At 34.6% G+C, this 12893-nt stretch overlaps 1 protein-coding gene across 30 annotated transcripts in view; it reads right to left on the reverse strand.

Moving 5' to 3' along the window:
* arhgap23a (Rho GTPase activating protein 23a) overlaps positions 1-12893 on the reverse strand; it is a 135630-nt gene that overhangs the window by 4665 nt on the left and 118072 nt on the right. For 13 of the 30 annotated variants that reach the window (XR_015481054.1, XR_015481053.1, XR_015481052.1 and 10 more), the window contains 11 exons: positions 12583-12891; positions 10553-10614; positions 10236-10464; positions 9152-9304; positions 6652-6730; positions 6406-6479; positions 6073-6162; positions 5637-5762; positions 5458-5499; positions 4500-4593; positions 1944-1975 (listed from right to left, as the gene is read on the reverse strand). Coding sequence is in view for 22 of the 30 variants with exons in the window: in XM_087244904.1 (XP_087101030.1) it covers positions 1944-1975; positions 4500-4593; positions 5458-5499; positions 5637-5762; positions 6073-6162; positions 6406-6479; positions 6652-6730; positions 9152-9304; positions 10236-10464; positions 10553-10614; positions 12583-12891 (1290 nt within the window). In the remaining 8 variants the exon portion in view is untranslated. Of the gene's footprint in view, positions 1-1943; positions 1976-4168; positions 4194-4499; positions 4594-5457; positions 5500-5636; positions 5763-6072; positions 6163-6405; positions 6480-6651; positions 6731-9151; positions 9305-10235; positions 10465-10552; positions 10615-12582; positions 12892-12893 lie in introns of all 30 variants that reach the window. The other 17 variants (XR_015481058.1, XR_015481057.1, XR_015481059.1 and 14 more) reach the window with 2 other exon arrangements.

Raw genomic sequence — 12893 nt, forward strand, 5'->3', positions numbered from 1 at the left:
TTATTAGATGTACTGTAAACTACACAAAAATACTAGAAATGTATGGGGTCAATCTAGGGGCATAAATACTTGAAAAATAAAAGAAAGTTTTGCAAACAAAAAATAAAGTATTGAGCAAAAACAAAGAAATAAATACATGCAAATCTCCAAAAATGGCAAAGCATTTATTATTTTTTTAATAAAAAAATAAAAATAAATTTTGCAAAAAAACAAAACAAAAAACAAACAAACAAAAAAAAACTAAAGTTTTGAGAAATAAAAATGAAATTTGCAAACAAAAAAGGAACTGCAAATAAAAATCTAGTATTGCAAAAAAATAAAATAAAATAAATAAATAAAAAAATAAAAAAATATTATACTTCCAAAACATTTTTATTATTACATTACAAAACCTGTCCAGCCAATAGCAATGCTCGTTTTGATTTGCTTTTTAGTCAGCTGTGAGTTTGCGATGCTGTTTTCTCTTTGCACTAGAGGATGACACGGGAGTGGATGGTCACTCCTGTCCTGTCCCACTCCCACAGAAAGAAATCTTGTCCCGTCCACTCCCAGACCAAAGTTTAAATCCCGCTCTTGGTAAAAAGACTCCTGCTCCTGTACTGCTCCCATATAAATTTTATTTCTAATTTTAGTCTTTGGTAATACATAGAATTTGATTTTATCTGCTCCCCATCCTGTTTTAGACCAGCTGCTGAGTCCCTGTTTCTAGATTTTCTGGAGATAAGTTGCAGCAAATAAAAGAAAAACAGTACAGAGTTCACACCAGGCTGCATTTTACTCATCTATTGAAAAGTTTTTTAATTAACATGTTAACAATGATCATCTAATATACTCTTGCATTAGGAGAGAGAGAAACATTTTGATTAAACATTAACACATTTTGTGTGTGTGTGTGTGTGTATGTATATATATATATATATATATATATATATATATATTTATATATATATATATATATATATATATATATATATATATATATATATATATATATATATATTAGGGGTGTGACGAGATGCCTACTCCACGAGACAAGACGAGATTTTTATCCTATTTTAACTTCTTTAATTAAAAAAAAACTAAAAATCACAAATATCAAAATATTTAGATGCTTTTTTAAAAAATCAACTTGTAATGAACGTTATTTTACATTTTTGTAATTTTTCAGCAATTTCTATTTTATTAAGCAACATTTCGTTCATGACTCACTCTGAGGTACTGAATGTGACAATGAAGTAAGGACTGATAGGAGAGAGTTGTTTAAATGTAATTTAATACTGTAGCTGCAAAATGCAGCTAAAAGTCCTTCACGATAGTAATAGTTTGATTAAGGTGATTAAGGTGTTTAATTTAAAAAAAAGTTATGCCACACCTGCCCAAACAAACGAGTGACGCGCAACACAGAGGCACTTGGTGTGTGGTTCAAATCAAATCTTGCCTCCAATCTTCAGTGCTAATTTTACCCTCACACTCCATCATAACATCACAACTCACAAGACAACTTTTCACCTCGACGAGAAATCTTGTTGCGATTTAATCTCACTAGATCTCGTCATATGAGATCTTGTCACACCCCTAAATATATATATATCAGGCTAAATAAATCAGGGCCACAAAGTGAAATGTACAGAAACATGAAGTGCAAAGTGAAAGCAGCATCGCAAAATCAGATTTGCATTTATTTACATAGTTTTTGCTCAATACTTTATTTTCGTTTATTTAGCAAGTATATGTGACCCTAGATTGACTTCATAGAAATGCAACTATATAAATAAAATATTAAAACAATAAAAAAGTATTATATTAAACAAAACAAATAACTAAACAATCAAATAATGTGTAAAACAACTAGTTCTTCTTAATAAATGAGGATTCAAAGTTATCCAGTTACTTTAACTCTTCAACACAACAACCATATTAAATAGCCTTTGGTCAATACTGACCTTAGATTTTGCAGAATCACTGTTGGTTGAGTCTGGCCAGTTTAAAAAAAAAGGAAGAGACAGGGAGAGAGATTGTTAGAGGAAGTTAGTGAAAATTAACATTTTGGCACCATGTTAAATATTTGCTGTATTAATGAGAGGCACAGAGGAGGATGGACCTTTTGGCATTGTCAGTAAATTAATTCATTAATATATAAGGCATACAGCAGCCTCTGTGTCAATCATTAAGCGTCGCCCCATAAACAGTGATTTTGAGACAGTGTTCACACAAGATCCGCAACAAACAACTTGTGTAATGAACAACCAGCCTCTGATTGTCAGCTCATGTTCCAATGTGAACAGGGTCTTAGATGAAGAAGTGAAAGCGCTCATATATGCAGTGAAAAAGATGAAGCGCACACTGATGACATCACAGCACACACTGATGACATCGGACAATGAAATAAGCTATGGGAAAGGCAAGGGCAGAAACTGTGATTGTCAGAGAGGGAGAAAGACCAAACAAACACAATTTACCACCACGCACAGGCCCCGTTCACCTGGTATGAGTGTTTTTCACTAATTCTGAAGGCTATGCTCTTCAATATTCAGATACACTTTAACAAATAAGTTTATTTCAATCAAATATAAGTAAAACGTCATAGATGAGTTCTGTGAACTCAAAATCGGATTGTACTGAAGCTAAATTTAATGAGTTGTCAAATTTCAAAAATAATTTCTTAATTAGTTCTCAATTTTTTTCCCTCATACTTGTACTACACTACCTGACATAAGTCTTGTTGTCGATCCCAGTTGTAAGAGCAACAAATAATAACTTGACTTCTAGTTGATCATTTGTAAAAGTGGCAGAAGGTAGATTTTACAGATGAATCATCAGTTGAACTGCATCCCAATCATCACAAATACTGCAGAAGACCTATTGGTACTCGCACAGACGGGAGATTCTCACAGAAATCAGTCAAGTTTGGGGAAGGAAAAATCATGGGTTGGGGTTACATTCAGTATGGGGCGTGCAAAAGATCTGCAGAGTGAATGGCAACATCAACAACTTTAAGGGCGTCACACAATGGATGCACCACTGAGGCGACACAGCCCGAACATGACAGTTGAAAGTATCACACAACCAGACACGCACATTCGCATGCTATTTTAAATAAAACTAATCAGATGGCAGTCTGTGGCCTGGCAGAAATATGAACAGTGTCCTGAGTGGTGGCTGGGTGCCACGGACAGCCGTCGATAGCCGACGACTTGCGGCGCTGGTGTGTGTACCCTGATAGAAACCTATGTTTAGAATTTTGAAATGTGTGGCGCGGCACTGAGTGCCGATTCTGGTGTGCGACCTGCTTAAGGTATCAAGACATTTGTGCTGCCCATTACATTACAAACCACAGGAGAGGGCACTTTTTTTCCGCAGGATAGCGCTACTTATCATACTTCAACCTTAAGTGCTAACCAAGGTGCTCTAGGATTGGCCAGCCCAATCACCAGACATGAACATTATTGAGCATGTCTTGGGTAAGATGAAGAAGGAGGCATTGAAGATGAATTCAAAGAATCTTGATGAACTCTGGGAGTCCTGCAAGAACACTTTCTTTGCCATTCCAGGTGACTTTACTAATCAGTTATTTGAGTCAATGCAGAGATGAATGGATGCAGTCCTCCAAGCTCATGGGAGTCAAACACAATATTAATGCTTTTCCCACTGCACCATGACTTTATATTATATACTGTACATTATTTCTGTTAAGTGACAAGACTTTTGTCCAAGCAAAGTCAGATATTACTGTCCTAATTTAAAAATTCAAAATCAAGGCTTGATCATATTTTATTTTGGTAAAATAAGAGTAATCTAGAGGCCTTTGCCTTTCATATTAGCCACTTCTGATACCAAATGATCAACTAGAAGTCAAGTTATTATAGGTGACAAGACTTTTGTCAGGTAGAGTAAATCATGCTTAGTATGTACAAATACATTAAATACACCCATAATGAGCTGTTCTATTTTATCAGAGATATTCTTAATAATAATAATAATAAAGCTACAGCAAAAATACAGTCTTGAAGTAGCACAGTTTTAATACAAGGTTTAAATGGGGCCCATAATCAACTTAATCAATTAATACAAACACTGACACTCCCATTTGTACATAAAGGCATTAAACACACACTCATTTACACACACACACACATAGAGAGGTCATGGCAGGAGAAACCCATCCTACCGCAGTGGCTGTTCCACAGGCTCAGCTAAGAGAGGAATGCAGAAATGTACAGAGAAAGACAGCAGAAAGTGAATATAACAAAAGGTTTTTTAAAAAGAAACCAAAACTCAAGAGAAAATGTAGAGAACTTATCATGCAGGAAATGTTTCTACTACTGTAACCAACAGACAGATGTGTCCGTCCACATGCAGATGAAAGTATGTGTTGTGGCGTTAAGGTGGAAAATGACTGCTCGCCAAAGGCTGTTAGTCAGCTAATGAAGACTATTAGTTTACTATGACTGACTATTTTAACCAGAGCATTCTTGGTTGGGGTTGTTAAGATACCTCACCTGAAGCCTCACCCAGCATGCCTGTGCGGCCAATGTTGGAGAGCAGATGATCAATGTTTGGGGCAGGCTGGACATCCTCTGTGTCCACTGGGGTCTGAGAGACGACAGGCAAATATTTAGATACATGACAGACTGTAAAAGTTAAATGCTTAGCAGTGTAATCATAAAGATTCCATAAGTAAGGGATAAAGTACATCCCGCCGGTTTCTTTTGGAGAATAAACACTAACTGGCTAATCAGAAGCTCATTGTGAAGCAGAAGACTGTTGTTTAAGATTTTTTCATTCACATTTATTCATTAGCGCAATGGTTCCCAAAGTGGCGGTCGGGATCCCTCAGGGGCTTGCCGAACAATAAAGGGGGTGACTTGGTGATTAAACCATTAGAATTACATATTGATCTATAATCTACTGAAGATAAAAATAGTAGTTTATAGTTACAGCATTTGCATGCATATATATATATATATATATATATATATATATATATATATATATAAATGTATATATAGATTGCGACCCTTGGGGTGATTACATAATATTAAAGACACAGCAATAGCGTTAGATGCAGCAGATAGATTTTATGGCACCAGGATAAAATTTCTGGCACATTCACAGCACTCACATACATAAAAAAAAACAAAAAATGAAGAATAGAGTTGGGCCTATTAGTGTGTGTGCGCCATTGCATGCAAAGTTTCTATATTTATAACCACTTCAGATGATATTGGGGGTCATGAGTCACTGGCATTGTTTTTTTGGGGGTCGCAGGCTGAAAAGAGTGGGAACCTCTGCATTAGCTATCCTTATTATTCAAAATTACTTAAAATAAAAGATTAAAGCAGTATATAGAGAGAGCTTTCTCATCTTTCTCATCTTGTTTATAATTTACTTTGGATAAAAGTATCTGCTAATGTACTAAGAATAACCGGAGCCCTTTATATAAAAAAGAAAACAAACCTTTTCATCCTTATCCTGTTCTTCGCAGAAAAACCAGGTGTACTGTGTGGAGAGAGAGAGAGAGAGAGAGAGAGAGAGAGAGAGAGAGAGAGAGAGAGAGAGAGTTGTTGTTTAATATCATAATAAAATGGAGACTTTCTGAGAAGTTGGTGTTATGCTGTGTCAGTTTTGTGCTTTACATGCTGAATGAGTGTCTCCACAATCTTGTAGCGGTCTGGCATGTGGGTGACCATGTCTGTCATGTTGTCCTCTGAAGTTCGAACAAGAGTGGGGCCAAACACCAGAGCCAAATTACGCGGCTCCATCTGTAAAGGCACACAAACACACTTTTCAAGTCAAATAAAAGTATTTTATTTGAAAGTCTTTATCATAATCCTTTTTAGAGCAAAGCCAACCTCAAATCCCTCATATATATTTACAATAATTAATAATTATTTTATCACTTACAAATCTTAACCCAAGTAAATTACTTAAGTGTTACATTACGCCTTGTATGGTAAAAATTTTATATTTATTTTGTTTAAAAAGAAAAATGGGCGAATTGAATAATTAAATTAATAATTAAATTAAATTAAATAATTTTCACAGAATCACAGAAAATCAAGCATTGCTCACTTTGTTTTTCTCAGAGTGGTCAGCCACCGTCTTTAGGTGTCCAACTAAAAATTTCAGAGTGTGAAAGTAATGATCTGGTAGGTCCCGAATCTGCAGGAATAAAGAGAAGACAATGCAATAAATTAATCAAAAGTGCCATTTATGCAAATATATTTATAGCATAGAATAGCTTTGTTGTTGATCATAATGTTAATAGTGTTTCTTGTGGAACAAATACTCATATTTGATTAATTTCTGAAGGATGACATGACACTGAAGACTAGGGTAATCAAAAAAGTTTAGACTATAATTGATTTTCTTTCAATTACGAACATGCTGAAAACAAGTTCATACCAATTTCTTCATTGTCCTCAGCCTATCGCTGGCGTTCTCCATCCGATTGGCATCGATAAAGTCATTATATTTATCTTCAGGAGCAAATAAAGGAAGGGAAATAAAAGGAGGAAAAATTCACTTCATGTCAAAGGGTACTTCACACCTTGCAAACTTTTCAAAACATTTAATAAATTTCCATTCATTTACTAGTTATATTAATATAAAGCAGCACTAAGATCACAGCGAGAATGCTCCTGATCTCACCATCAGTGAAGAGGGGTTCAGGGAGTTTACGAAAGAAGGACTTCAGCAGGCTGCTCACCACATTCAGGTCCTGCCATTTCTGTACAGGAGCAAAAAAACAAAACAAAAACAAAAGCAGTTTTTAAACAACAGAGGATACTCAGTAGGAGGAGGAAGTATCATCTGAAACAAGAGAAGTGAATATAACCAGAATGTTGACTTGGTGTCAAAAAGCTCATAGAAATTTAACAGTAGCTAGGTTTCTATTGAATTGTTTTAATGGACATTTTGAAGTACCACATAAGAGAATAACGAGTGAAGGAAATGGCAAATTTCATAAAAAACATTCAAAACTTTTCGAAACGCCCTGTTGAGGCGGTTTTTAACCTTGAGTTAATGAGAACACTGGCAGATTGAAATGCATCAGCTGAATAGATGAAGCAGTTTACAGAATACATTCAATAAACAAGTAAAGATTATATATTTTTAACCACCCTTCCACCCTATCCTCTGAAAAAAATTACAAATGGACTTTATTGTGAAGCATTGAGCTAAGATGTAACATCAAAAGGCAAAATAGAAACAAACAAATAATAAACAAACATTTAAATAACAATAATTAATGATACTAATTACAGCAGTTAAATAATTGGTTTGAAATGTGCCTTTTTATCCAATGTTTGATTTATTCTGTAATCTCAACTGAAACATGAAGAAAGGGTAGCTCCTCCCCTTTTAACTGGGCCAGACATGTTAGGGGCGATTTTTTGATTTTCATTTTAGGGGGGCTTAGCACTTTTCTAAGGTTGAAAAAAAATTATGATAATATATATTAACCCTAATATTACTTTTATAAGTAGTAATTTAATAGTAATACACTTTAAAATATTTGTTTAATATAGGTTGTAATCTCAAGGCTCAACGCTCCTGTTTACTGTAGTTTTCAATATGCATTTTTTTCCATGTATCAAATAAATAAACTGCCCCTTTTCTAATCAAATGACAAACATATAAATATATCTTTTTAAACTTACAGGTTAATTCATATATTTTACAATCTGAATGATAATAATAAATAAGAAGTGTTTTTTTTAATACTAGACAACACTTGATGTTTCATTCTATAAGTGCTTCTGTCACTGTGTTTTATCCTTTCTGTGCAACATTGTATGGTATAGTTCAGGGGTTTTCAAAGTGTGAGGCGCGCCTCCCCTGGGGGGCGCCAGAGCATGTCAGGGAAGGCGCGGGAAAATATAATATAATAAAAATATAATTATTAAGTTTAATTATTATATGTATTTTTTTATTATATTTAAAAGTTTTAATTAAACAAAGCAAAAAAATAATACGTCAAATATAAGAAAACCTTTTTACCCAGAAGGCCATAGCTGTGAATTCGCTTCTGTTTGACAAGCCCGCCAATACAGGTATATGCCTGCTAATACAATGGGTCGGTTTCTGTTTTGACTGGGATGGACAGTTCTTGGATCTGTTCTATTCATATTGAACCATCATCCTAGTTTTTAAAATGTTTTATTAAAATACTTGTTATTACTCTGTAAATAATTGCACTTTCATGCAAATGATGATAAAAGTGAGTTAACAGTCTGACATCTGTCTGTGTCTTTATATATACTGTATATATATATATATATATATACATATATATATATACATATATATATATATATATATATATATATATATATATATATATATATATATATATGTGTGTGTGTGTGTGTGTGTGTGTTTGTGTGCGTATGCGTGTGTGTGCGTGTGTGCGTGCGTGTTTGGGAGGAAGGGGGCGCCAATGGATAAGTTGTGTCAAAAGGGAGGCCCACTGTCTTAGCCTTTGAAAAACCCTGGTATAGTTAATTCCACATGAACTGTAAAGTGTTTAATATTGGTAGTTTATTTTGAAATAGAAATAGCGAAATGTTTCTTAAGAGTTACACTTTTTGCTGGAGGAAACAGCTGTGCTGATGATGTGAACACAGAGAAAACCCGACCTGTCCTCCATGACATTGGGATACAGGTGATACAAGGTTATTTATATCAAAGAACTGCAAATAAGTCGATATTATAACAATAATATTATTAAAAAATAACGTTCTCTCGCAGTCCACGGCTGTGTTTTGACAATCAAATGAAAAAGTAGAGGATTCTGCAGCTCCCCAAAAATAGGCCTAGCAACGCCAATGCAGCACACTAGCTAATAGATATCATTAAAACTAACAATACTCTCACCAACATCTTAATACCTTTATTTTAATTTCACTGGACCTAAACATTATCTTGTCACGTCAGCAATTTCAGTCAATGTAACATCCAAATTATTTATGTATGCAATACATTGGCTAACTGAATAAATTCTGGCTTAAAAACTGATCAGCCTTTCTGGTTGCTTGACTACCAGGTTGCCAATACCACTGTCAGATGCTCAAACAACTTGATAGAAATGCTTACGCATTTCAGTTTTTGAGGATTTGCTTTGCATTAGGATGGAAACTCATCTCACCTCCTCAGTGATGTTAATGTCTACTCCTTTGTTGAGCTGCTCCTGCAGACTGGAGACTACAGCATTGTTTCCTGGCACTCTGTAGATCCCTGTATACTCCAGACCCATGTCCTCCACCAGCCCACAGCAGATCTCCACAATCTGAGGAATGAACTGCACACACAACACAAACACACGTTAAACATGCTCACATAAAAATAACGAGGACACACATGTTACCCGTTAACAGTTTGAGATTAAGGATTTTTTCATTCTCTTTTTAAAGCCAATTCTGCTCACCAAGGCTGCATTTATTTAATAAAAAATGTAAAAAAAATACATATATATATTATTACAATTTAAAATAAGTATTTTCTTGGTCAATGTAGTTTAAAAATGTAATATATTCCTGTGATTCATTGCTAAATTTTTAGCATCATTACTCCAGTCTACTGTGTCACATGATCCTTCTAAAATTAGTGTAATATTCTGATTTGGTGCTCTACTATGATCAATAGTTATTGGTACTCGATCGTTAATAATGATTAATTTCTTTCCAATTTCATAGTTCTGTGAAAACTGATACAATTGTACTTATTTTAGGATTATTTGATTAAAAGTATTAAAAATAACAGCATTTAATTGAAATAGCTTTTTTCTTCTATGAATAAAATAATTTACATGTTTATAATTTACATTAGAGTTTTCACAGAAAATCTGAAGTTACCCAAATGTTTTCAACACTGATAATAATAATAATGTTTTTTTGAGCATCAGATCCTCATATTAGATTAATTTCTGAAGGATAATATGAGTAATGATGATGAAGAAAATTCTGCTTTGAATCACGAGAGCAAATTACATTTTAAAATACTTTTAATTGAACTTGTTCTATATTAAGCTGCTCTGACACAATCTACATTGTAAAAGTGCTTAAGAAATAAAGACAAATCAAATTAATAAGAAAGCACTTTCGCAATATTTCACATATTTAACATTTTTACTGTACTTTTGATCGAATAAATGCAGCATTGGCAAGCAAAATAATCTACTAAAAAAACGTCTTTCTGTTCCCAAACTTTTCCCTAGAAAATCCAGGACAAACCTTGTTGTTTACTGCAGGCTGGCAGTCCTCTAGACGGACGCCAAAAGCTTTAGGACCGGCCTTCTTGCTCTTCTTCATTATGTTTATACCCCAGGGAGATTTTGGGGGGCTGCTCTCATCTTTGGCCTCGTGTTTTGGGGAGCGTGGAGGTGCGCTGTTGTCTGGCTTGCTGAGGAGGAAGGTCATTCGATGCACTCTGGGTGAGGAGTCTGGTTTGTTACCCGTTGGACTGCAGAAGGGAACCAAGAAGGTCATTTTTGAATTCGGATTAATAAAATGTGTTGAAGTTTCTGCAGTGGTCTTGTACTGTATCTCACCTTTGCTTCCTGTAGTCGTTAAGCTTTTTATTGATGAGAGCTTGTCGTGAGAAACCCAATTCCTGCAGACGAACATAAAAAAAGAATAGTTTCAATTTTACTGTAAAATAAAATAAATTGTCCAACCTCCAACATTGACACGTTGTGCCGTGCAGACGATAACACATAGTGACAACTGCAGAAAAAATCATTTAAATCTAAACTTTTTCATTCACTAAACATCTAACACAAATATAAAAGTTCAAATTAAAGCGCATTTTCATATATTTATAAAAAAAAACTTGATTAGGCTGATGTTTGCATATTTATAATAAAATAATAGAGATTAGTTTTAACTAAATATGTTACTTTCACATTTCATTTGATTTCAAATCGTTTAATAAAATAAATGTACTTTATAATTTGTGTATTTTAGTTTCACAATAAAACGCATAAAAACATATAAAACATTTAAAATGTCATAAAATAAAAGAGTACAGTGAGTGACACTATAAAAGGAGCCTTACTGCTGCGAGTCGTACTGCCGACACACTAAAGCAGTTAGAATGTGTTTTTAGGTATAACCGCAGTTTGCGACTATGCAGGGTGCACAAACGGACGGGATGCGAATGGACTGAAATTTACAATAGCTGTAAATACCCTGCTACTTGTGAATGAAAATGAAATGAGACAAAACATTATAATTCCTTCATTAATCATTAAAAACTTGTTAACAAGCTTTATTATCATTGTAAACATGTTAAGTGAAATGAGGATTCATCATTCTTTCATTCATTTTCTTGTCGGCTTAGTCCCTTTATTAATCCGGGGTCGCCAAAGCAGAATAAACCGCCAACTTATCCAGCAAGTTTTTACGCAGCGCATGCGTACCCATCTCTGGGATACATTTACACACACATTCACACACACACACACACACTCATACACTACGGACAATTTAGACTACCCAATCCACCTGTACTGCATGTCTTTGGACTGTGTGGGAAACCGGAGCACCCGGAGGAAACCCACGCGAAGGCAGAGAGAACATGCAAACTCCACACAGAAACGCCAACTGAGCCGAGGTTTGAACCAGCAACCCAGCGACCTTCTTGCTGTGAGGCGAAAGCACTACCTACTGCGCCACTGCCTCGCCCGAAATGAGGATTCATTTTGGAAAATAAAATTAAATAAATAAAAGACAACTAAAATAAAGGTACAAACGTACATACAAATAAGTAGGCCTCAATAAATAAATAAAGCAAGTTTTAGTTGCTAAGACAGTCAATAAATAAGCTTTTTTTATTTATGTTTTCATTTACATTTTTGTCTCATTTATTGTACATAAATAATAAATGAATAGTTAAATAGGCCTAAATAATAATTTATTTGAAGATATTTCCAGCGAAATGGTCCGGCATCCAGGTTGAATGCTACTTCATCAAAAGCATAAAGATAAATTAATTAATAAATTTAGATTTTTTTTCAATTAAAAAATAAACAAAAACTCCTAACTTTAATTTTAGCATGTTTACTTAAATTAGTTAATCACTCAAAAAAGTAGTTAAAAAAATTAAAAAGCTTTTATTAACATGGCTATTATTAAAAAAGGCAAAAAGGCACCAGAAAAAGGCTATGCTATTATACTTTACTATTTCCCCTACTTTTTGAGTCCGCCAGACTGATGTTTTTTTTGTATCTTTAATAAAGTAAAACAATTTTAGATTTTAGTTAAAAAAAAATAACCTTTTGCGATTCAAAAATATAGAATGAAATACTTGCACATTTTCTTACTTTAATTTACTCTTTTATACTAGAATGTTTCTTTTAGAAAATCATTTGAATAAAGTAAAACATATATAAAATGAAGTATTATGACCACATTTACAATTGCTACCACACCTGAGGGTGAAAGCAGATCTAAAACACAAACACCCAATTAGCATAAACAACCAATCAACTTCTCTTTACTTGCAAACACAACATCATCTGCACAAAGCCAGAGCAACAAAACTGAATCATATACTTTACTGCAGCATCATCATCCTCACCTCGTTGTCGGTCTTGCTGTTGTCCCTGATGACTCGGATCCACTCCAGCATGTCCTCTCTGTCCTCCGCCTGCAGCAGGTACTCGCAGAAGTCCTGCGTGGTCAATCTCAGCGCGTGCTTGCGCTTCGTTTCACTGTATGCTATATCCACAAGGCAGCCCCGGATGCTGATTGGCTGCTCGTCTTCAGCCCCGCCCCCTAATTGCGCCCCTTTAAGCACTGCCTCTCGCTTGTCTTTATAAAGAAACAGAGAATGGGTCCTAAGCACAGAGAACACCCGTCTCCATGGCCAGATTGCACTGCCAACCTTCT

This window comes from Danio rerio, chromosome 3 (genome assembly GCF_052040795.2).
Source record: "Danio rerio strain M-AB ecotype USA chromosome 3, GRCz13ab, whole genome shotgun sequence".
In the NCBI taxonomy this organism is placed as follows: Eukaryota; Metazoa; Chordata; class Actinopteri; order Cypriniformes; family Danionidae; genus Danio; species Danio rerio.